The 22030-nt window shown below is 50.1% G+C and overlaps 1 protein-coding gene across 1 annotated transcript in view; it reads left to right on the forward strand.

Moving 5' to 3' along the window:
• The first annotated feature begins 7608 nt into the window (after nt 1-7608).
• Nucleotides 7609-22030, forward strand: part of WDR97 (WD repeat domain 97) — a 59804-nt gene continuing 45382 nt past the window's right edge. The window contains exons 1-4 of the mRNA XM_066623051.1: nt 7609-7624; nt 7885-8036; nt 9120-9709; nt 20064-20185. Of these exons, the coding sequence (XP_066479148.1) occupies nt 7609-7624; nt 7885-8036; nt 9120-9709; nt 20064-20185 (880 nt within the window). The remainder of the gene's footprint in view (nt 7625-7884; nt 8037-9119; nt 9710-20063; nt 20186-22030) is intronic.

Genomic DNA, 22030 nt, shown 5'->3' on the forward strand with positions numbered 1-22030 from the left:
AGGGGAGCTGCTAGATGAAAGCCATAAAAATGTAAGAGCCCCACTGGATCAGGCCAAAGGCTCATCCAGCCCACCTTCCTACATCTCATACTGGCCCACCAGATGCCTCGGGGAGCACACAAGCCACCAGGAGACCTGCATCCTGGTGCCTTCCCTTGCATTTGGCATTCTGAGGTAGTCTACTTTGAAAATCAGGAGGTTGCATCGTGGCTTGCAATCCGTGATGGACTTTTCTTTGAGAAATTTGTCCAATCCCCTTTTAAAGGCATCTAGGCCAGATGTCATAAGAACATAAGAATAGCCCCGCTGGATCAGGCCATAGGCCCATCTAGTCCAGCTTCCTGTATCTCACAGCGGCCCACCAAATGCCCCAGGGAGCACACCAGATAACAAGAGACCTCATCCTGGTGCCCTCCCTTGCATCTGGCATTCTGACATAACCCATTTCTAAAATCAGGAGGTTGCGCATACACATCATGGCTTGTAATCCATAATGGATTTTTCCTCCAGAAACTTGTCCAATCCCCTTTTAAAGGCGTCTAGGCTAGACGCCATCACCACATCCTGTGGCAAGGAGTTCCACAGACCGACCACACGCTGAGTAAAGAAATATTTTCTTTTGTCTGTCCTAACCCGCCCAACACTCAATTTTAGTGGATGTCCCCTGGTTCTGGTATTATGTGAGAGTGTAAAGAGCATCTCCCTATCCACTCTGTCCATCCCCTGCATAATTTTGTATGTCTCAATCATGTCCCCCCTCAAGCGTCTCTTTTCTAGGCTGAAGAAGCCCAAACGCCGTAGCCTTTCCTCATAAGGAATGTGCCCCAGCCCAGAAATCATCTTAGTCGCTCTCTTTTGCACCTTTTCCATTTCCACTATGTCTTTTTTGAGATGCGGCGACTAGAACTGGACACAATACTCCAGGTGTGGCCTTACCATCGATTTGAACAACGGCATTATAATACTAGCCGTTTTGTTCTCAATACCCTTCCTAATGATCCCAAGCATAGAATTGGCCTTCTTCACTGCCGCCGCACATTGGGTCGACACTTTCATCGACCTGTCCACCACCACCCCAAGATCTCTCTCCTGATCTGTCACAGACAGCTCAGAACCCATCAGCCTATACCTAAAGTTTTGATGTTTTGCCCCAGTGTGCATGACATTACACTTACTGACATTGAAGCGCATCTGCCATTTTGCTGCCCATTCTGCCAGTCTGGAGAGATCCTTCTGGAGCTCCTCACAATCACTTCCGGTCTTCACCACTCGGAAAAGTTTGGTGTCGTCTGCAAACTTAGTCACTTCACTGCTCAACCCTGTCTCCAGGTCATTTATGAAAAGCACCGGTCCCAGGACAGATCCTTGGGGCACACCGCTTTTCACCTCTCTCCATTGTGAAAATTGCCCATTGACACCCACTCTCTGCTTCCTGGCCTCCAACCAGTTCTCAATCCACGAGAGGACCTGTCCTCTAATTCCCTGACTGTGGAGTTTTTTCAGTAGCCTTTGGTGAGGGACCGGGTCAAATGCCTTCTGAAAGTCCAGATATATAATGTCCACGGGTTCTCCCGCATCCACATGCCTGTTGACCTTTTCAAAGAATTCTATAAGGTTCGTGAGGCAAGACTTACCCTTACAGAAGCCATGCTGACTCTCCCTCAGCAAGGCCTGTTTGTCTATGTGTTTTGAGATTCTATCTTTGATGAGGCATTCCACCATCTTACCCGGTATGGATGTTAGGCTGACCGGCCTATAGTTTCCCGGGTCCCCCCTTTCCCTTTTTAAAAACAGGCGTGACATTTGCTATCCTCCAATCCTCTGGCACCGTGGCCGTTTTGAGGGACAAGTTGCATACCTTAGTCAAGAGGTCTGCAACTTCATTCTTCAATTCCTTAATAACTCTTGGGTGGATGCCATCAGGGCCCGGTGACTTATTGATCTTTAATTTATCAATGAGGTCTGAAACATCTTCCCTTTTAACCTCTATCTGACCTAACTCCTCGGTCAGGAGGGGCCGTTCGGGCAGCGGTATCTGCCCAAGGTCTTCTGCCGTGAAGATAGATGAAAAGAACTCATTTAATTTCTCTGCCATCTCTTATCTCCCCTTTCCCTCCCTCACCATCCAGAGGGCCAACCGCTTCTCTGGCAGGTTTCCTGCTTCTAACATATTTGAAGAAGCTTTTATCATTCCCCTTAACGTTGCTGGCCATGCGTTCCTCATAGTCTCGCTTGGCCTCCCGTATCACCTTCTTACATTTCTTTTGCCACAGTTTATGTTCCTTTTTATTCTCCTCATTAGGGCAAGACTTCCATTTACGGAAAGAAGCTTCCTTGCCCTTCACAGCCTCTCTAACTTGGCTGGTTAGCCATGCAGGCACCCTCCTGGATTTAGTGGAACCCTTCTTTCTTTGCGGTATACACCTCTGCTGGGCCTCTATTACTGTTGTTTTAAGCAGCCTCCATGCACTCTGGAGAGACTGGACTCTTTTTACCCTCCCTTTCAACCTCCTCCTAACCAGCCTCCTCATTTGAGGGAAGTTCGCCCGTCGGAAGTCAGGGGTTTTTGTTAGAGATTTGCCTGGTATTCTTCCCCCAACGTGCATGTCAAAACGGATCGCAGCATGATCACTGTTCCCCAATGGCTCAGTAACGTTTACATCTCTAAACAGGTCCTGCATACCGCACAATATTAAATCCAAAGTCACCTGTCCTCTGGTGGGCTCCGTGACTAGCTGCTCTAAGCCACAGTCATTTAGCACGTCAAGAAATCCGGTTTCCTTATCGTGACCAGAATACAAATTGACCCAGTCAATATGAGGATAATTGAAGTCCCCCATGATTACAACCCTGTCCCTCCTTGTCACCTCCCTGATCTGTTTCCTCATTTCAAGGTCCCCATCAGATTTCTGGTCTGGAGGACGATAGCACGCCCCCAGTATTACATCGCTGCACAAGCCTGGTAATTTAACCCACAGAGATTCTATGGTGGAGTCGGACCCATCTTCAATCTCTACTTTGCTGGATTCTATCCCTTCCTTAACATAAATGGCCACCCCACCTCCAACACGCCCCTGCCTGTCCCTCCTGTAGAGTTTATAGCCTGGGATTGCGTTATCCCACTGATTCTCCACATTCCACCAGGTTTCCGTTATGCCCACTATGTCAATGTTTTCCCTTGTCACCAGACATTCCAGTTCTCCCTCCTTTGCTCGCAGACTTCGGGCATTCGCATAAAAGCATTTGTACACAGAATGCCCCAGGATGGGCTGCTTATTCGCTCCTTTGTCCCCGCATCCTCTCATTGTGCCAAACCGTTTATCACATCCCATCACGCTACCTTTCCCAATTTGCCGTATCCTGTCATTGCCGTATCCTGTGGCAAGGAGTTCCACAGACTAATTACATGCTGGGTAAAGAAATATTTTGACTCTCCCAACACTCAGTTTTAGTGGGTTTTAGCCACAGCCCCACATGCAGTCCTGCTGCAGTAACATCTTCCCTAGTGGTTGGAGGCTGTTAAGGGAGAGTTCAGTGCTGTGTGAAACAGTAATGAAGGAGGGCACTGATTAGCCCCACATAACATATGCCAGAATGCAGTGCTCCCGTTGGTTACAATAGCTGCCAGTCATGTCAGGGGAAAGAGCACGAATGCCTGTGCGGGAGCAAATAGTGTTGGGGAGGGGAGGCAGTGCTGCACAGCCTTCCAGGCTGATTCTGTCACCTGCTGCCTGTGCTGCTTCCTACCTCTGGGAGGGCCTGGGCCAATCTCCCTGGGGCAGCTGCTCGGAAGTCTGTGCTTCTGCTTTGCTGTTGGTGCCCAAGTCCAGCAAGGCAGCGGTTGCCATCACCAAGTGGCAGAGGTGGGCAGGCCCGCTCAGGGTTGTTCCTGGGAAAATGAGACGGAAGAGAGGCTGTGAACTGGTTGGGTTGTGTGGATGAGAGGCCTGACAGGGAGGGAAGCACCTTCTGCCAAGCGGTTTCTTTCGTTCATGCCAGCCGGGCCCCAAAAGGCATTTCAGCTGCAGAGCTGGAAGTAGCAAGATGGAAACAGAAGCCCCCAGCAGCACTCGGCAAGGCTTGGGGCGGGTCCAGGTCTGGTGTCTCCAAGAGTGGCTGGCATTCGTGGACTAGTTGGGTGGCGACTGGGATTGGAGCTCTAGGCTAAGTTGGGTGCCCAAGACAAGGGCGGTGGTTGGTTCCCAACCTTTGGAGACCGGACCACTGGGGGGATCACGTGTCCTCAGAGTTCTGGTGCTGGATCTGCAGGGAGCGCATCACATGCCTCCCACTGTGGCAAAGACCAGGAAACAGAGAGTTGAAGACCAGGAAACAGAGAGTGGGTGTCAATGGGCAATTTTCACAATGGAGAGAGGTGAAAAGCGGTGTGCCCCAAGGATCTGATCACGGCATGATTGCTGTGATGATGACATGATTGAGACATACAAAATTATGCAGGGGATGGACAGAATGGATAGAGAGATGCTCTTTACACTCCTCTGGAACTCCTTGCCACAGGATGTGGTGACGGCACCTGGCCTAGATGCCTTTAAAAGGAGATTGGACAAGTTTCTGGAGGAAAAATCCATTACAGGTTACAAGCCATGATGTGTATGCGCAACCTCCTGACTTTAGAAATGGGCTTTGCCAGATGCAAGGGAGGGCACCAGGATGCAGTTCTCTGGCTGTCTTGTGTGCTCCCTGGGTCATTTGGTGGGCCACTGTGGGCAATCTGGACTAGATGCGCCTTTGGCCTGATCCAGCAGGGCTCTTATGTTCTTATAGGGAGGGGGCTGTGCAGTGCTGCTCATTGCTGCTGGCTGTGCCTCGCCTCGGACCTCAGAAGCGCTCCAGTGTGTCGCTGAGAAGAGAAGCACGTGCGGACAGGACCTCCGGGCGCTCCAGGGGGAGGCTGGGTAGGGCTCCGCGAGGCTCTGGAGCTGCGCCCAGGTGGGGCTTGCAGGGGCTGGGGGTTGCGCTCTTGCCCACTCTTGCCCTGTTCCGAGAGCCCCTAGCGGTCAGACCCGTCCTGGGTTGCAGGCCGGCTGCCTTGTGGGGCGGCCCCGTCCGCTGCCTGTGTTGGTCCTGCGGGCGGCCTTCAGCAGGGCCTGGGAGCGGGGGGTAAATGGGGTAATTTGTACCCAGGCCCTGGGTCAAAGAGGGGCCCCGAAATTTCCTGGGATCTTACATTTCCTGTCTACTCCGATTTGTTGCCTGCGTGAGATGCTGAGGACACTGCCAGGAGCCTGCGGCTGCAGCTGTTGGCAGGTCACATATGCTGGGCTGAGGAAAGCATCCCTGGCCCTCCTTAACACAGTGTCAAATCGGGGAGGAAGCTGGCCTAACTGGGCCTCTGGCCTGATCCAGTGTGGCTGTTCTTTGGAGGAAACTGGCCTGCTCCGGGAGCTCTTTGGCTCGGGGATCTGCTTGGCGTGGAGTGGAGTGGAGCGGAGCTCAGGGACCGGCTGGGAGACGAGGACGGCTGCTGCAGGGGCAGGTTTTGGTCTGCACAGGACACTTCGCATTCCAGTGGGGCCTAAAGAGGCTGGTGCTCATTTTCTGCAAGGATTTAAAAGATTTTACAGAGAGGGAGGCGCGCGTTTGGTTTTCCCTGTGCCTTCCTCCAGCCGAGGGCGCCACCTGGGTGGGCAGGCCTGGGCCCCACACACTTTTCCAGCTGCCTCCCCCTCCCCCGCTCTGTTTCACCCCCCCTTTGCACCCCCTGCTGAAATTCCTCCCAGTGGCCCCGCCTGCCTTCGGGCTGCAGGGCCACGACCCCGCCTGCCCCCGCCGAGCGCCCGGCTGCCCCAACCTGCCGGCCGGCCGGCCGGCCCGGGTGTGGCTGGGCGGGGCGGCAGGAGCGCCCGCCCGCAGAACGCGGCCCGCCTGGCAACGGGCTCCCCGCCGGGCGGAGGCAGGTTGGTGCTCCGCGGGGGGCGAGCAGATCCGGCGCTGCTGCTGCTGCTCCTGCTGCTCGCACCGGCCGGCCCGGGTCGCCTCTGCGCCGCCTGTGCGCTCCTGCCGGGGCGGGGGTCTTCCGGAGCGAGGCGGGAGCGCCGGGGGCCCCTTTTTCCCCACGCCTCTGCCTGTCCTCCAAGGCCTTGTTCTCACAACACCCCTGTGAGGTAGGACAAGCTGGGAGCCAGTGAGTGGGAGCGCTGCTGGCTGGCTGGCTGGCTGGGAACTTGAATCCAAGACACACAGGCGCCCCAGTCCTAGTCCGACACTGCAGCGCGCTCGGCCACGGGTTGCTTGCAGCCCCACTCAGACTGGGGCTGGTGGCTGGAAATCGAAATTGGCCCCCAAAATGTCAAGAGCTCAGAACAACAGACCCCCCTCCATATCGGGCCGCACTGCAGGGGGGGCGTGGTGGGCGTGGTGTGGGCCGCAGGGCGCCTCCAGTGCGGCAGTGCCAGCCCTGTTTGGGACCAGATTGGGCTGCCGCTGCCATCTCCATACTGGGTGCTCTGCCAGCCCCAGTCTGGCCAAGGGAGCACAAGGCAGCAGGCCCTTTCTCAGGCTTTCAGATTGGGAAGGGAGGGGGAGGGAGGAGGTATGTGGCACCTGGGGGCATGTAGTGCTGGTGGCAGGGGGTACTTCAGTGGCACATAATGGCAGGGCGGTGGCAGAGTGTCACCACCTCTTCTCAAGGGAGAAGCCAGAGAGCCACTGCACTGAAGGGAGCAGGGACTAGTGGTCACAGACCCCTTCCCGTTCTCTGCTTCTCCTTTCTACTGAGAGTGAAGAGGAGCGACTATTCTACCCACAGACACTATCCCAGGCTATGGGGAGCTATCTGGGGTCAAAACCCTCCCAGGAGAGTGCGTGCATAAACCTGTTGCGGTAGCATCCACAACAGTGTTCAGGCATGACAGCCCACTGAACATAGAGAGACCAGGTGGGTAGATCGTCAGAATGTAACTTGTTTATTAACTACCAGAAGAAATAGGAATTAAATCAAATGGGAAATGGAGGTAGAAAATAGCAGGCTGATGGGAAATGTTTGCACTGGGTGGGTGGGCACAAGGAATAGCTTGACAATCTCTCTCTCTCTCTCTCCCACACACACACACCCTTCTCTGGGTAGTGTGCAAGGCTGAGCAAGGTATCAGCAATGGGAGCCCAGTTGCCCTGTGGTGATAGTGCTGGCAAGTGGGCTTCATTCAAATCAAAGGACAAACAGGAAGTAAAAACAGAGTCTGAGGCCCAGTCCTACCCCACTTTCCTGAGGCAGCCTCAATACAACCCCAAGGTAAGGGAACAAATGTCCCCTTCCCTTGAGGAGGCTTCTGTGAGCCCCCCTACCTTGTCCTGCAAGATGCGGCACACAGCACGGCTGCATCAGTGCTGGCAAGTTGGATAGGACTGGACCCTGAGAGTTCCCTGACCCAGAGCAACCACGGACCATTCCGCACCCTCCTTACCCTGGTGCCGAGAGTGTGTTTTCCCAGGTCTTAGCCTGGTGCAGATGAAGCTTCCACGGTTTCTGAGGCATTTCCTTTATCCCTCAGTGTCCTGTGTACAGATAAGCCACCCTGGACTCTCCTGAGGTGTGGATAGGAGACTGAGAAGCAGAACTGCCTGAAGACTGGCGGCATTTACACAGAGATGCAGGGCGACAGCTGTAAGTAGGTCCCAGAAGGGTTGGGTGCTTGGCTGGGGTCCCCTGAGCCTCTTCTTTCATGCACGTGTCTTGCTTTGGCCAGGAATGATTCCTGAGATTTGGCCCTCTCAGCAGCCTCAGGGTGGCACGCAAGACGTCTGAGCACCCCCTGCAAAGAGGGGCTGAGAAAGAACACATGGGCAGGCTGAGGGGGGAGCCTTGGTCTGCCCTTGGGTTAGGGTTAGGGTGGGCTGCCCTTATCTTCTGCTTCTTTCTTACAGCGGCGTCACAGAAGAAGAGCTTGCCTGGGCTGTCCCCGCTGGGCCAGAAGGGGGACAAGGCAGAGTTGGACTCATCGGGCAACTCCCGGATGACCAAGGGCCGCAAGCTTTGGCACGTGCTCCAGAAAGGCTACCGACATGCAGAGCAGCAGGTATGCTCCTGGCATGCGGGAGCCCTGGCCCAGGAGGTGGCATGTCACAGCATCACCAGTGGGGATCAAAGGGCCAGGGGGGACACAAGACGGCGCTCTGCACACCTCAAGTGGTGGTTCCCAAGGAATTGAGTTTTGGAGGTTGCTTCTGTGCCATCTGTTTAGATGGACATGGACACACAGCAGCATAAATCCAGAGATATGCAGCATGAGAACATCACATGGGACTGAAGACTTGGGGCCAAGCCGCAGCCAACTGAGTGAAGGTGTTTACTTCCTCCTTTTCTTTTGCACGTGGAACGCCCTGAAATGCCCCAAAGCAGGGGATGGAAGGGCTCTCACTCACAGCACCGCCCCAATTGCTATTCTGGTGGCACCCCTGCATGCTAGTTATTGCTGGAGAAAGCTTCCACCACCCCCCACTGCTAGCCCCCTCTAACCATTCCCACAAGTTGCTCTGTGACAGATTCACAAGTGAATTTATGAAATCCTGAGAAGTGGTAGGGCCCTGTGGGCATGGACTACACCAGGGACCCCAACCTCCCCATCTTTCCCCTCAAGCCTAGATGCTTTTCCAGTGTCCCACTCCCAGGTGGCTCCAGTGCTCCACAGATCTCTCCTGCCTTGTCTCGGTCCTGCCCACTTGCTTTCTATGGCAATGATGGGAGATGTTCTCCTCTTCCCGTACACACGCACAGGGAATTAGTTCTCGCCAGGACAGCAATTGGGGGCCAATCAGGCAGGATACAATTTGTGCTTAAGGAAGGAGTTTCTCAGGCTGAGTCAACAGCTTTCTAGGGCCACATGGAATCCTATTGGTTCTTCAGGTCACCTGACCTCTCCTGAGCTAGAAGCGGCCATACTAACCCGTGCGTGGTTCGTATGCAGAAGAGCAGCAGTGAGCAGAGGAGTAGCTCACTCCTTTGTCATGGCGGCAGAGTCTGTTGTTCAAGACCAGGCACCCCACAGGTGTTAAAGTGTGGTCCAGGAAAGGGGCCACGTTCCTTCCAGCCACACAGAACTCCCCTGAGCTTCATGCTGTTGCTGGCAGCTGTGCTAGTCAGTGCTTTGCCTTCCTTGCAGATGAGGAATGAGGACAAGAAGGTACTCCACCTGAGTCATGGCCTCCAGCACCTGGCCCACATCAGCTTGGTCAACCCAGTGCGCCACATCACACACGATGCTCTCAAGCAGCACTTTGTGGTGCTGGACTCTGAGAACATGCTGCACTTCCTGAGGGAGGATGGATCCTACAAGAGTTGCCAAAGAGCGCCAACGCCCATGATGGGCCTCCTCTATGCCACCCAGGTTGACCAGTTCGTGGCCTGGACGGAGGGGGGCCTCCAGGTGCTAGACTCTGGCTTCCACCTACTCTCCCAGGTGCAATCTGCCCTGCCCATCCGGTGTGGCCTTTACAGTGAGCTGCTCAACCGAATAGTGACTGCCGGGGACAGAAACGTGACCATCTGGGACTTCCGCTATGGCTCCCGGAGCCTTCAGTGCCGCCTTGCCTTGAGTGAGGGCCTGGGACCCAGCGATGTCTTCAGCCGCCTTGCTTTGGATGCCAGTGGAACGAGTCCCCAGCGCTGCTTTGCCTCTTGCGGCACTGGTGTGGCAGTTTTTGATATCACCAAGGGGAAGCTCCTGTCCTTCAGGAAGGAGCTGCATAGCAGGTGAGGCTTCCCTGAGCCAGTGTAGGAGACCAGGCTCCTAGCAAGGAGCTCCTGGGCAGGAACCGGTACAGTGCTGCCCCCACCATCTTCTGTGGAATCTATTATAGATAATAAAGGTCTACTTTATTAAAGCCACTTTCTAATTCTCCATTCAAAGACCTTTATTATCTACTTGCAGAATGATGACAGATTGCATAATTTGGCCTGTTTGGGCAGGCAGATAGACCCTTGAAGGAGTGGGGTGGCGTTGGAAGTTTTGGGATTCCAAAGGGAGAACATTCTGGGACTATTAGGGTGGTTTAGATTGGCGGGAGAAGCGGGACACAAAGGCAGCGATTCTCCAAAGGCTTTCCCTGGAATTATCTTCCTCTCTCTGTGGGTGCAGCTTACAACATGCCCTGCCTGCCTGGATTCTTATTCCTGGGAAGGCCTGGCAGGGCCCTCGTAGCCTGCTGATTGTGAGCAGAACATTTTCCATTTCACAGAGGACATTTGCAGTAATTAGTCAGTTCTCCAAGGCACAGGCTCCAGACCTTCACCTCTCTTGCTGGGCTAGTATTGTCATGGATTGGACTGCTGATGTGACATAATGCCCCTCTATGAATCTATGGTGGCATGGCCACATTTGGAACCTTGCATCCAGTTCTGCTCTCCACACCTCAAGAAGGATATTGGAGAGCTGGAAAGCTGCACAAGATGGGACACCAAAATGATTGGGGCTGGAGCACCTTCCTTGAGCTAAGGCAGGGGCGTCAAACAGAACATGATAATTGTGCTCTCTCCATTATTGGGTCATTATCTGCTCTCAGCTGATGGGCTGCAAAATTGTAATACGAGGGACTGAAAGAAGTTGCCCGTTTTTGTCCCTTTCTGTTGTTTTTTAAGCCAGGCAAGAGTACAGATCACTGATGGAAGTGATGCAGGTGTGTTTGCTATGCAGGTAGAGAAAAAGTACAAAGAACTCTACACCTTGTTCAGAGGTGCAAAGAAGGTTTACCAAAATGATCAGGACTACCAAGCTTTGGGAAAAGGGCAGGGAGAAGGTGCAGGTTTATGAAATTGCTGTAGATACTCGCCTATAAGGCAAGAAATATTTCCCAAACAATCTTGCATAAATGGTCTCCTCACCTTATCTGTGGGTTACTCAGGGGTCAGGGCACTTCAGTCCTGTGGTGGCAGCCAGGAGAATCCTGGAGGAGCTTTTAAAGTGCCTGTGGAGGGTCTGTGAAGCATCTGAGGAACAGCTTGGCTGTTGCTCCATTTATTTGCTTACATGTGTTGGAGGCACAGAACTCAGTTGGACAGTCTTCTGAGTATGCTGCTGAACTCCAAACCCAGAAGTGCCTCTCAAAACAACAGTGAACAGTATAAAAAGTTGTGGGGCAGCGATGGAGCAGGTGTTGTGCTGCAGTAAGCTGCTTATGTTGCTTTCTGTTGGTGCTGCATTTGTTTGGGGAGGTTTTTAAAAGTGCAAATGCTTTTCCCCCAGTTTTTTTTAGCAATTCAATGCCTAAGAACATAAGAACAGGATCAGGCCATAGGCTGATCAGGCCTATGGATCAGGCCCACTGGATCAGGCCATAGGCCCATCTAGTGCAGCTTCCTGTATCTCACAGCGGCCCACCAAATGCCCCAGGGAGCACACCAGACAACAAGAGACCTCATCCTGGTGCCCTCCCTTGCATCTGGCATTCTGACATAGCCCATTTCTAAAATCAGGAGTTTGCAAATGCACATCATGGCTTGTAACCCGTAATGGATTTTTCCTCCAGAAACTTGTCCAATCCCCTTTTAAAGGCGTCCAGGCCAGATGCCATCACCGCATACTGTGCCAAAGAGTTCCAAAGACCAACCATACACTGAGTAAAGAAATATTTTCTTTTGTCTGTTCTAACTCTCCCAACACTCAATTTTACTGGATGTCCCCTGGTTCTGATGTTAAGTGAGAGTGTAAAGAGCATCTCCCTATCCACTCTGTCCTTCCCATGCATAATTTTGTATGTCTCAATCATGTCCCCCCTCAGGCGTCTCTTTTCTAGGCTGAAGAGGCCCAAATGCCGTAGCCTTTCCTCATAAGGAAGGTTCCCCAGCCCCGTAATCATCTTAGTCGCTCTCTTTTGCACCTTTTCCATTTCCACTATGTCTTTTTTGAGATGCGGCAACCAGAATTGGACACACCTTACCATCGATTTGTACAACAACATTATAATATTAGCTGTTTTGTTCTCATAAGAACATAAGAACATAAGAACAGCCCCACTGGATCAGGCCATAGGCCCATCTAGTCCAGCTTCCTGTATCTCACAGCGGCCCACCAAATGCCCCAGGGAGCACACCAGATAACAAGAGACCTCATCCTGGTGCTCTCCCCTACATCTGGCATTCTGACTTAACCCATTCCTAAAATCAGGAGGTTGCGCATACACATCATGGCTTGTACCCCATAATGGATTTTTCCTCCAGAAACTCGTCCAATCCCCTTTTAAAGGCGTCTAGGCTAGACGCCGGCACCACATCCTGTGGCAAGGAGTTCCACAGACTGACCACGCGCTGAGTAAAGAAATATTTTCTTTTGTCTGTCCTAACTCTCCCAATACTCAATTTTAGTGGATGTCCCCTGGTTCTGGTATTATGTGAGAGTGTAAAGAGCATCTCCCTATCCACTCTGTCCATCCCCTGCATAATTTTGTATGTCTCAATCATGTCCCCCCTCAAGCGTCTCTTTTCTAGGCTGAAGAGGCCCAAACGCCGTAGCCTTTCCTCATAAGGAAGGTGCCCCAGCCCCATAATCATCTTAGTCGCTCTCTTTTGCACCTTTTCCATTTCCACTATGTCTTTTTTGAGATGCGGCGACCAGAACTGGACACAATACTCCAGGTGTGGCCTTACCATAGATTTGTACAACGGCATTATAATACTAACCGTTTTGTTCTCAATACCCTTCCTAATGATCCCAAGCATAGAATTGGCCTTCTTCACTGCTGTCGCACATTGGGTCGACACTTTCATCGACCTGTCCACCACCACCCCAAGATCTCTCTCCTGATCTGTCACAGACAGCTCAGAACCCATCAGCCTATATCTAAAGTTTTGATTTTTTGCCCCAATGTGCATGACTTTACACTTACTGACATTGAAGCGCATCTGCCATTTTGCTGCCCATTCTGCCAGTCTGGAGAGATCCTTCTGGAGCTCCTCACAATCACTTCTGGTCTTTACCACTCGGAAAAGTTTGGTGTCATCTGCAAACTTTGCCACTTCACTGCTCAACCCTGTCTCCAGGTCATTTATGAAGAGGTTGAAAAGCACCGGTCCCAGGACAGATCCTTGGGGCACACCGCTTTTCACCTCTCTCCATTGTGAAAATTGCCCATTGACACCCACTCTCTGCTTCCTGGCCTCCAACCAGTTCTCAATCCAGGAGAGGACCTGTCCTCTAATTCCCTGACTGTGGAGCTTTTTCAGTAGCCTTTGGTGAGGGACCGTGTCAAACGCCTTCTGAAAGTCCAGATATATAATGTCCATGGGTTCTCCCGCATCCACATGCCTGTTGACCTTTTCAAAGAATTCTATAAGGTTTGTGAGGCAAGACTTACCCTTACAGAAGCCATGCTGACTCTCCCTCAGCAAGGCCTGTTCGTCTATGTGTTTTGAGATCCTATCTTTGATGAGGCATTCCACCATCTTACCCGGTATAGATGTTAGGCTGACCGGCCTATAGTTTCCCGGGTCCCCCCTCTTTCCCTTTTTAAAGATAGGCATGACATTTGCTATCCACGTCCATTAGGATTTTTAGTAGTAATTTTTCATTGGAATTCTGTTATTTTATTATATTTTGTATCAATGGCTCAGTTAAAATTAAAAATATGAACATGGAACATGAGGGGTCTGAGACAACAAAAGGGGAGAGAGGAAATTCTTGACGCTGTGAATCATCTGAACCACAACCTCGTGATTCTGCAGCAGCTAAATTTTAAGGGTGAAGAGGACAGGAGCAATGCTCAGAGGTTCTGGACGTGGGGTCCCATTTGGTCCTATAAGACCGAGGGATCGGGAGGAGTGGCTATTCTAGCGCGAAACCGAGATGACCTGCAAATTCAGAGGTTGGTGAGGAAGTGGAAGTGAGGAAGTGATCCCAGGTCACCTGGTCGTCCTCGATTTTAACATCATCAGGATACAGAGGGATGGGAAGGAATATCAGAAGCGCTATAGACTTGGTGCGATCTACGCCCTGATCCAGGTCGGACCTAGGAAAGAACTGTGGGCCAAACTCAAAGATTATGCAATCACCAACAGGTCCCTCATAGTCGCCGGAGACTTCAATAACAGGTCGAGAATAGAAGACAGGCGTAATCTGAGATCTATGATGACGGGATGCCCGGCTAAAGATTGTCCTCTGACCCTGGAAGAAAGGAACCTAAACGCCTTTTTACTTAATTTAGATTTAGAAGATAAAGCGCTTTTAATTGATAACGGGTTAGATTTTTTTCCTTTAAGTTGCAGGAAGGTTTATATGAATAATTTTCCACAGATGGGAGGCGGACGTTTTACTTACTATCACCCGATGGTGGCCAGCAGAATAGACAGGGTGTGGGCGGAGAAGACCTGGACGGTGCAATCTTGCAGGATAGGACTGACCCCTTGGTCAGATCACAGGTACCTTTCCATTTAGTTGTACGGCGATCGCCTGACCCTTCGTGGCAAACCAAGATGGAGACTGCACCCCTCTATACTGCGTTGGCAGGAATATAAAGAATTAATAGAGAAGTGTATTATCACTTGGAGAGAATTAGTAACTGAGGTCAGAAGGAATGACCCAATCAGATGGTGGGAGGAGCTAAAGAGGGAAATTAAGCAGAAGTGCATCACGATGTCATCGCATGTGTACAAGAAAGAACTAGCCCAGAACCATAGAGGCCTTTTTGGCTTTCTGAAGGCCCATCAGAGGATCAACAAAGGACTGGCATAGAATAAGAAGAAATTAGAAAGGGATGGGAAGATTATCCAAGAATATCACCGGAGGAGGAGAGAGGCCAGAATACAAAAGCAGAAATACAGATCAAAGGGGCCAATTGTGGAGCAGGAAGACTGGGAGAAGAAACGAAGGGGGGGGGGAAGGACAATCAGGAACTTTGAAGGGCTTCAAAAGTCGGGAGGAGAGGAGATAAAATACTCAACCGACGTGATGTTGAGCATCATGAATAATCACTACCAGAAAATGTACGCTGAGAAGAAGATAGAAGAGCAAACCATGACTGACTTTTAGATGAAAATGCCTAGGGATGCCTATGAGTCACCCAGTAAGGAAGAAGCCGAGGAGATGACTAAACCCGTAACAGAAGATGAAGTGCTGGAGGTGATAAGAAAAGGAAGAGACAGAGCCGCTCCGGGTCCCGATGGACTAAATTACACCTTTTATAAGTTGTTCCAGAAAGAACTGACTGAACCCTAGCCGCAGCTTTTAATAGAGCCTTACGGGAGGAGTACAAATTTAGAGATAGTTTTTATGAAGGAATCTTAACTTTCATTTATAAAGAGGTGGACCCTACTCTGCCTAAAGACTGGAGGCCCTTGACTCTGACAAACATCCACTATAGGATTTTAGCAAAGATTTTGAATGGCAGACTTTCCAAAATAGCCCCTAAGTTGATTGTGAGGACCCAGACTAGTGCTGTCCCAGGGAGGAAGGTGACCGATTCCTTAGTTCTGGCTAGAGAGATCTTTCAGATGGTGGAGAAGGGAGAGTGGAAAGGGATACTTCTACAAATGGACCAAGCTAAGGCCTTTGACAGAATAAACAGAAAGTATCTCTGGCAAACGCCGATGGCAAAGGGTGTCCCAGAGGTCTTCATAAACTATATAAAAACTCTGTATGAGCAGGTGTCGGTTATGTCGCAGGTAAACGGATGGAAGGGGAAAATCATACCCATAGAATCAGGGATACACCAAGGATGCCTATTGAGCCTGCTCCTCTAGGTTTTGGCATTAGATCCGTTGCTGGCCATACTCCAGGCAGAGCCCAGAATAAAGGGAATGGCCATGGCTGGGGAAGGGAATAGCACAGAGGTTGGGAATGCCATAAAAACGGTAGCCCACGCAGATGATGTGTACGTTATGGTTAGCGACGTGGGTGAGATGGAGACATTGAAGGGAATAATAGATGAATACAGCAGGGCCTCGGGAGCGGTGATAAATGAGGATAAAACCAAATGTTATTCTCTTGGGTGAGGGGGAAAAACAGAGGTGAGGGCCATGGGGCTGTTTTTGAAACAGATGAAAGGAAACAAGAGGTTCAAAAGGTGGAATCTGTAAAAATTTTAGGTATAATTTTTGGACTGAAACAAAGAGGGTGGGAAGAGAACTGGAAACTGTGGGCCTCTAAGGTAGAGGAAAAAATGAAGAGGTAGAAAAAATGGAACTTGAACCTGTACCAGAGGGTGCGTTACGTCAGCGTGTATTGCGTTCCGATGGTGTCCAATTTGGCAGCGATCTATCCCCCACCGAAACAGGTGGTGGACATGGTTACCCATCAGGTTTTTGTTTTCTTGTGGGGCACTGCCTTCTTCCCTCTTGCCCGAGCGATGGCATATAAGAAAGTGAAAGGAGGAGGACTAGGGGTTTGGGCCCTGGGACCTTTGTTCTTGGCGGCCTTTGTCTCCTTTAATTTTGGCAACTGGGCGAAATGGAGGCAGAGGCCTCAGGAAGGGGGAGCCTTTGCATCTGTATAGGCCCAATTCGGAGACACTTGGGAAAAGACGACCTGGGGACAGAAATGGTGGACGAAAGAAGAGATGGGATACGTACTCACTCAGGCGATAAAACGATCTTTGCCGGAGTACATGAGGGAGGCGGTGACTCTGATGAAGGAGATGGGGCTCTCGGCCAAGCCATATAAAACCAGCGGGCTGGAAGGGAAACAACTCAAGCATTACGTGTATGAAACGACGGTACAGGAGTTTATCATGAGGCCTCACCAGGAGAAACAGCAAAGTAAGACGCACCTTTCCGCATACCTCTTGCAGGAGAAGGTGATGCACAGTGCCTTTAGTGAGAAGAGAATCCCCTTTAGTTTATGGGAATTAAGGTGGAGGACTTTCCATCAGGTCCTCAGGGTGGGAGCGGCAAACCCATGTTTGATAGATAGAAATGCCGCTGATAGAAACAGTAGCCCATTTCGTCCAAGAGTGTATGCCGGCGAAGGAGTTGTGGAGGGGCGTAGCGAGGGCCTTTAAGTGGCCCAAACTGGCCCAACAGGCCTGGGAGACTATTGTCTCTGGGAAGGAGCCGGCGGGAGGTATGAGGGGACCCAAGAGGACAAGTTAGTCCATCACAAGGGCAAATTATTCGTGGCCTTTATTGACCTACGTGGAGCCTTTGATTCCATCAATAGGGAACTTTTATGGAGCAAATTAGCTTCATGGGGGATTGACCCCCGATCATTGTTTTTGATCCAACGTGATCAATTCGACCCTACCCTCAACGGTGCCCCCCTCTCCATATTGCTTTACACCGACGATGCTATTCTGTTATCTATTTCCAGACCAGGGTTGCGCCATTTATTGGCAGAGTTTCAGTCATACTGTTCATCCAATGATCTGGTAATTAATACGGAGAAGAGCAAAATCTTGGTCTTTTCCAAGTCCTGGGCGCCAGTCCCATGGAAAGTCGGTAATGATTCCTTCCAACAAGTTAAATCTTTTAAGTATCTCGGGATTACCTTTCACCACCGTGTTAGTTGGTCTCTCCACAGGAAATTGGCTATTTCTTCCACAACACTTCACCTTAACGCAATAGCTCGTTTCCACTTTAATTGTGGTAATCAATATATTCCCGCTGCTCTTCAGATATTTCACGCAAAAGCCCTTAGCCAACTCCTGTATGGAGTCCCCATATGGACTGAGGCCGTGAATAAAGAATTGGACCAGGTAGCGTCCACTTTTCTCAGGCGTATTCTGGGCGTGCCTAACTTAATCAGGCTATTGACCATGGCCTTGGAACTTGGAATTCTCCCCTCTACCATGGCGTGGTCTTTAGCCTTTAAATATTGGTTGCATCTCCATCTCAATTTTCAGCCCAATTCCCTTCTTCACGATCTACTAAAAGATTCTTATACTTCCACTTGGTTTAGGCTTTTCGAAGCCAAACTCCAAGCCTTGGATATTACTTTGGAATCACTTGCTGACATTGGTCTTCAGCAGGCCCACTCTATCATTAAGACCAGACTTTTTGAAGTCAAATCCCAGTTTTTAATTTCTAGCATCAACCCCATTTGTTTTCCCCACTATTTTGGTCTATCTTTTGCTTCTGGCCGTGCAGCCAATTGTCTTAGGGAACTAGTAAACCCAAGTAAGAGGCGGGCTTTTATGCTTGCCAGGTTTAATATCTTTCCCTCTGCAGTTCTTGAGGGAAGATTTCGCAATGCCCCGTTCGAAAGTAGGACTTGCAAATTTTGCTCTTTAGAACCTGACACGGTGGTTCATATCCTGTGTCTCTGTCCTGCTTTTCAAACACTTCATGATTCTTTTCTAGACCCAATTTTACCTGTCCCTTCTGGTTCTTCTGATGATCTTTTGCGTTTCCTTCTGGGAGATAATTTTGCGTCTACCACTGATTTGGTCGCTGATTATTTGTTAGCCATTATAAAGAAAACATCCCCATGTGTTCCATCTATCTGAATTTATGCTGTGAACAGAACTTCTTGTTTCGTTTGCCCTTTTAAATTTGTTTTATGCCAATAAAGGTTCTCGAACGCGAACTCGAATGCAGGACAACAGAGGGGAGGAGGCGATAGGTGGGAGGTGCCGTGGTCAATTTATAAGATTGATAAATCTGTATCTCCTTTTTGCGCTGGGCATCCAAAGGGGCAAAGAAATAAAGGAGAAAAAGTCCACCAACACGCAGGGATGGGTCCGCTTTGTGGTCTCCAGAGTATACGGCGTCGCAGCTTACGAAGGGGTGAGAACTGGTAGAGACAGGTGGAAAAAATGGTGGGAGGGTTAGATGGGGTGAATCCACCTATAAGGTGATGTATCTGTGTTCTAGTTAAACTGTTGATGTAATGTGACTGTAGTTGAAAATGTAAAATGTGATTCCTTTCCTTTGTATTATTTATTGTAGTATGAAACTTATAAAATATAAATCTATATTCCCCCCCCCCCAAAAAAAATCTATATTTCCCACTAACTCCCTACCCTGCCACTGGCTCCAGGTTCAGGTGGTCAGTAACTTGCTTACCTATTGTCATTTCAAACTGCCCAAGCGACACCTGGGCAGACCTTGGGACCAAAGGAGGACTTGCCTGTCCTCTTGGGTGTCTAGAACTGCAATCTGATGGGGAGAGCATTTGCCTCATGAACATAAGAACATAAGAACAGCCCCACTGGATCAGGCCATAGGCCCATCTAGTCCAGTTTCCTGTATCTCACAGCGGCCCACCAAATGCCCCAGGGAGCACACCAGATAACAAGAGACCTCATCCTGGTGCCCTCCCTTGCATCTGGCATTCTGACATAACCCATTTCTAAAATCAGGAGGTTGCGCATACACATCATGGCTTGTACCCCGTAATGGATTTTTCCTCCAGAAACTTGTCCAATCCCCTTTTAAAGGCGTCTAGGCTAGACGCCAGCACCACATCCTGTGGCAAGGAGTTCCACAGACCGACCACACGCTGAGTAAAGAAATATTTTCTTTTGTCTGTCCTAACCCGCTCAACACTCAATTTTAGTGGATGTCCCCTGGTTCTGGTATTATGTGAGAGTGTAAAGAGCATCTCCCTATCCACTCTGTCCATTCCCTGCATAATTTTGTATGTCTCAATCATGTCCCCCCTCAAGCGTCTCTTTTCGAGGCTGAAGAGGCCCAAACGCTGTAGCCTTTCCTCATAAGGAAGGTGCCCCAGCCCCGTAATCATCTTAGTCGCTCTCTTTTGCACCTTTTCCATTTCCACTATGTCCTTTTTGAGATGTGGCGACCAGAACTGGACACAATACTCCAGGTGTGGCCTTACCATCGATTTGTACAACGGCATTACAATACTAGCCGTTTTGTTCTCAATACCCTTCCTAATGATCCCAAGCATAGAATTGGCCTTCTTCACTGCCGCCGCACTTTGTTTGTTTGATTCAGACAAACAAACAAAGGATTTCTGCACACCAGGCATGGTTAACTCATGGAACCTCCTGCTACAAGGTGTCACAATGGCCACTGACATTTGGCCAGGACAGCTGAGTAGGACTTCCACATTCAGGGGCAGTATACCTTCCATCAGCTTCCGTTGCCCACTGTTGGCAGTGTGGTGTGGATCAGGTGGCCTTTATTCATGCCTGGTGTGGCTTGTCTGCTTCTTTCTCAGGGTGATCACAGACATTGCCTACTGCGAAGTGGTGGGGTGTGTGGTTACGGCTTCCCGTGACACGACCATCAAGGTCTGGGACGAGAACTGGTGCATTCAGACAGTCTTCGTGGGCCACACTGGTGAGTATCAGGGGACGTCATGTGCAGGAAAGAGCAGCTGTGGTGGGCCCCAGTGTCCCTGCAGAGCTCATATAACCAGAGTATGCAGAGCCTTGTCTCCTTAGGGTTCCCCCGGTTCACCCACCAGTAGGTCCCTGGGTCCCTTGCAAGAGTGCAAACTTCACCAGAGCCGGTGGGGGAGGAGATGGAGTAATTACGTGAGAGCAACATGTCCACATGCCAGCAGGGCTGCAGTTGAGGGGGAGTGGGGGGGGGGGAGCTCAGGGCTCTCTGGTAGCAAGAGGAGCACTTGGGGGCTGCCGGTGAGGCTTTCCTCAGGAGAAAGTGCCTGAGCCTTGAAGAAGGATCTGGCTCAGCAGGAGGCAAACTGAGGCTGCAATCCGAACTGCACTTTTCTGAGAATAAGCCCCGTTGAACAAAACAGGACTAATTTCTGAGTAGACCCGGTTAGGATTGTGCCCTGAGACATTTCCCTGGAGGCACATATTAACGTCCAGTCGCTCGACTTCCCGAAGAGGTGTCTGAGAGACAGCAGATAGCTCGTGTTGCATTATGACCCAATCTTAGTAGGGCAGTGTTTCTCAAACTCTGGATCGGGACTCACTAGGTGGGTAGTGAGCCAATTTCAGGTGTGTCTCCATTCATTTCAAGGTGTATTTTATTTTTGATAGATTAGTCTTGATGCTACCATGTTACGTGACTGCATTTGGGGAAATGTTACAGATCTGTACTTTTAACAGGCTACTATGTATATGATTTTAACAATGTTAGTCAATGGGGCTTACTCCTGGGTAAGTGTGGATAGGATTGCAGCCTTTGGGATGTTTGGGGAAATTTTTTTAAAACAGATCAGCAACTACTTGGGAGGGTTAGGAGGATTCTTCTGTATATTAAATACATTTTTAAATGGATACTTATTGCAAACTTTTAATTTACTTATTTAATTTGATTTGATTTTTTGTATGGGAGTGTTATCAATTTTCCTGCTTGATGGTGTCACTTCTGGCCATGACATCACTTCTGGTGGGTCCTAACAGATTATCATTCTAAAAAATGGGTCCCAGTGCTAAAAAGTTTGAGACCCATTGTAGTAGGTTCTTAAGCTGCCGAAATGCTAGGGCCTTAAACACTCTAACAACATAAGACCCTTTACTGCGGTCACAAAACATGACAACTTTACATATAAGATAATGTGTAATGCCTGTGATGGATCAGGAAAGACCTTGGGGTGCTGATGGACAGCTCAGTGAAAGTGTTGACCCAATGTGCGGTGTCAGTGAAGAAGGCCAATTCCATGCTCAGGTTTATTAAAAAGGTCTTGAGAATAAAATATTATTAAAATACTAAGTATAATACCATTGTACAAATCTATGGTAAGGCCACACCTGGAGTACTGTGTCCAGTTCTGGTCACCACATCTTGAAAAGGATATAGTGGAGCAGTGGCGTAGCTAGCGAGGGGTGGGGTGTGGTCCACCCCAGGTACCGCCCTTGGGGGGCTGACACCACATATCTATCACTAACCACCACAACATTGCTAACATAATGAAGGTTAGGAGTAACCCCATCATGCCATATACCGTTGGATGTGGAATTTCCAGCAGAATGCAATGCAAAAAACCAGAGTGAAATATCTCTCTTCCATCAAAAGTTATGGCCAAAAACCCAGAAACCCAAAAATGCATGGAGCCCTATGGAAAGTGAAACTGAGCCATATCGCGTGTTTACCCACGAGTAGGCGAATAGTGCATTGGAAAGAGCAGGCTGAGGGGAATCCAACAACACCAGAATGGTTCCTGTCCAATGAAAGCAACCCCAAAAAAACCCAAGAAGGAAGTCCTTCCTT

Source organism: Tiliqua scincoides, chromosome 4, assembly GCF_035046505.1.
Source record: "Tiliqua scincoides isolate rTilSci1 chromosome 4, rTilSci1.hap2, whole genome shotgun sequence".
Lineage (NCBI taxonomy): Eukaryota > Metazoa > Chordata > Lepidosauria > Squamata > Scincidae > Tiliqua > Tiliqua scincoides.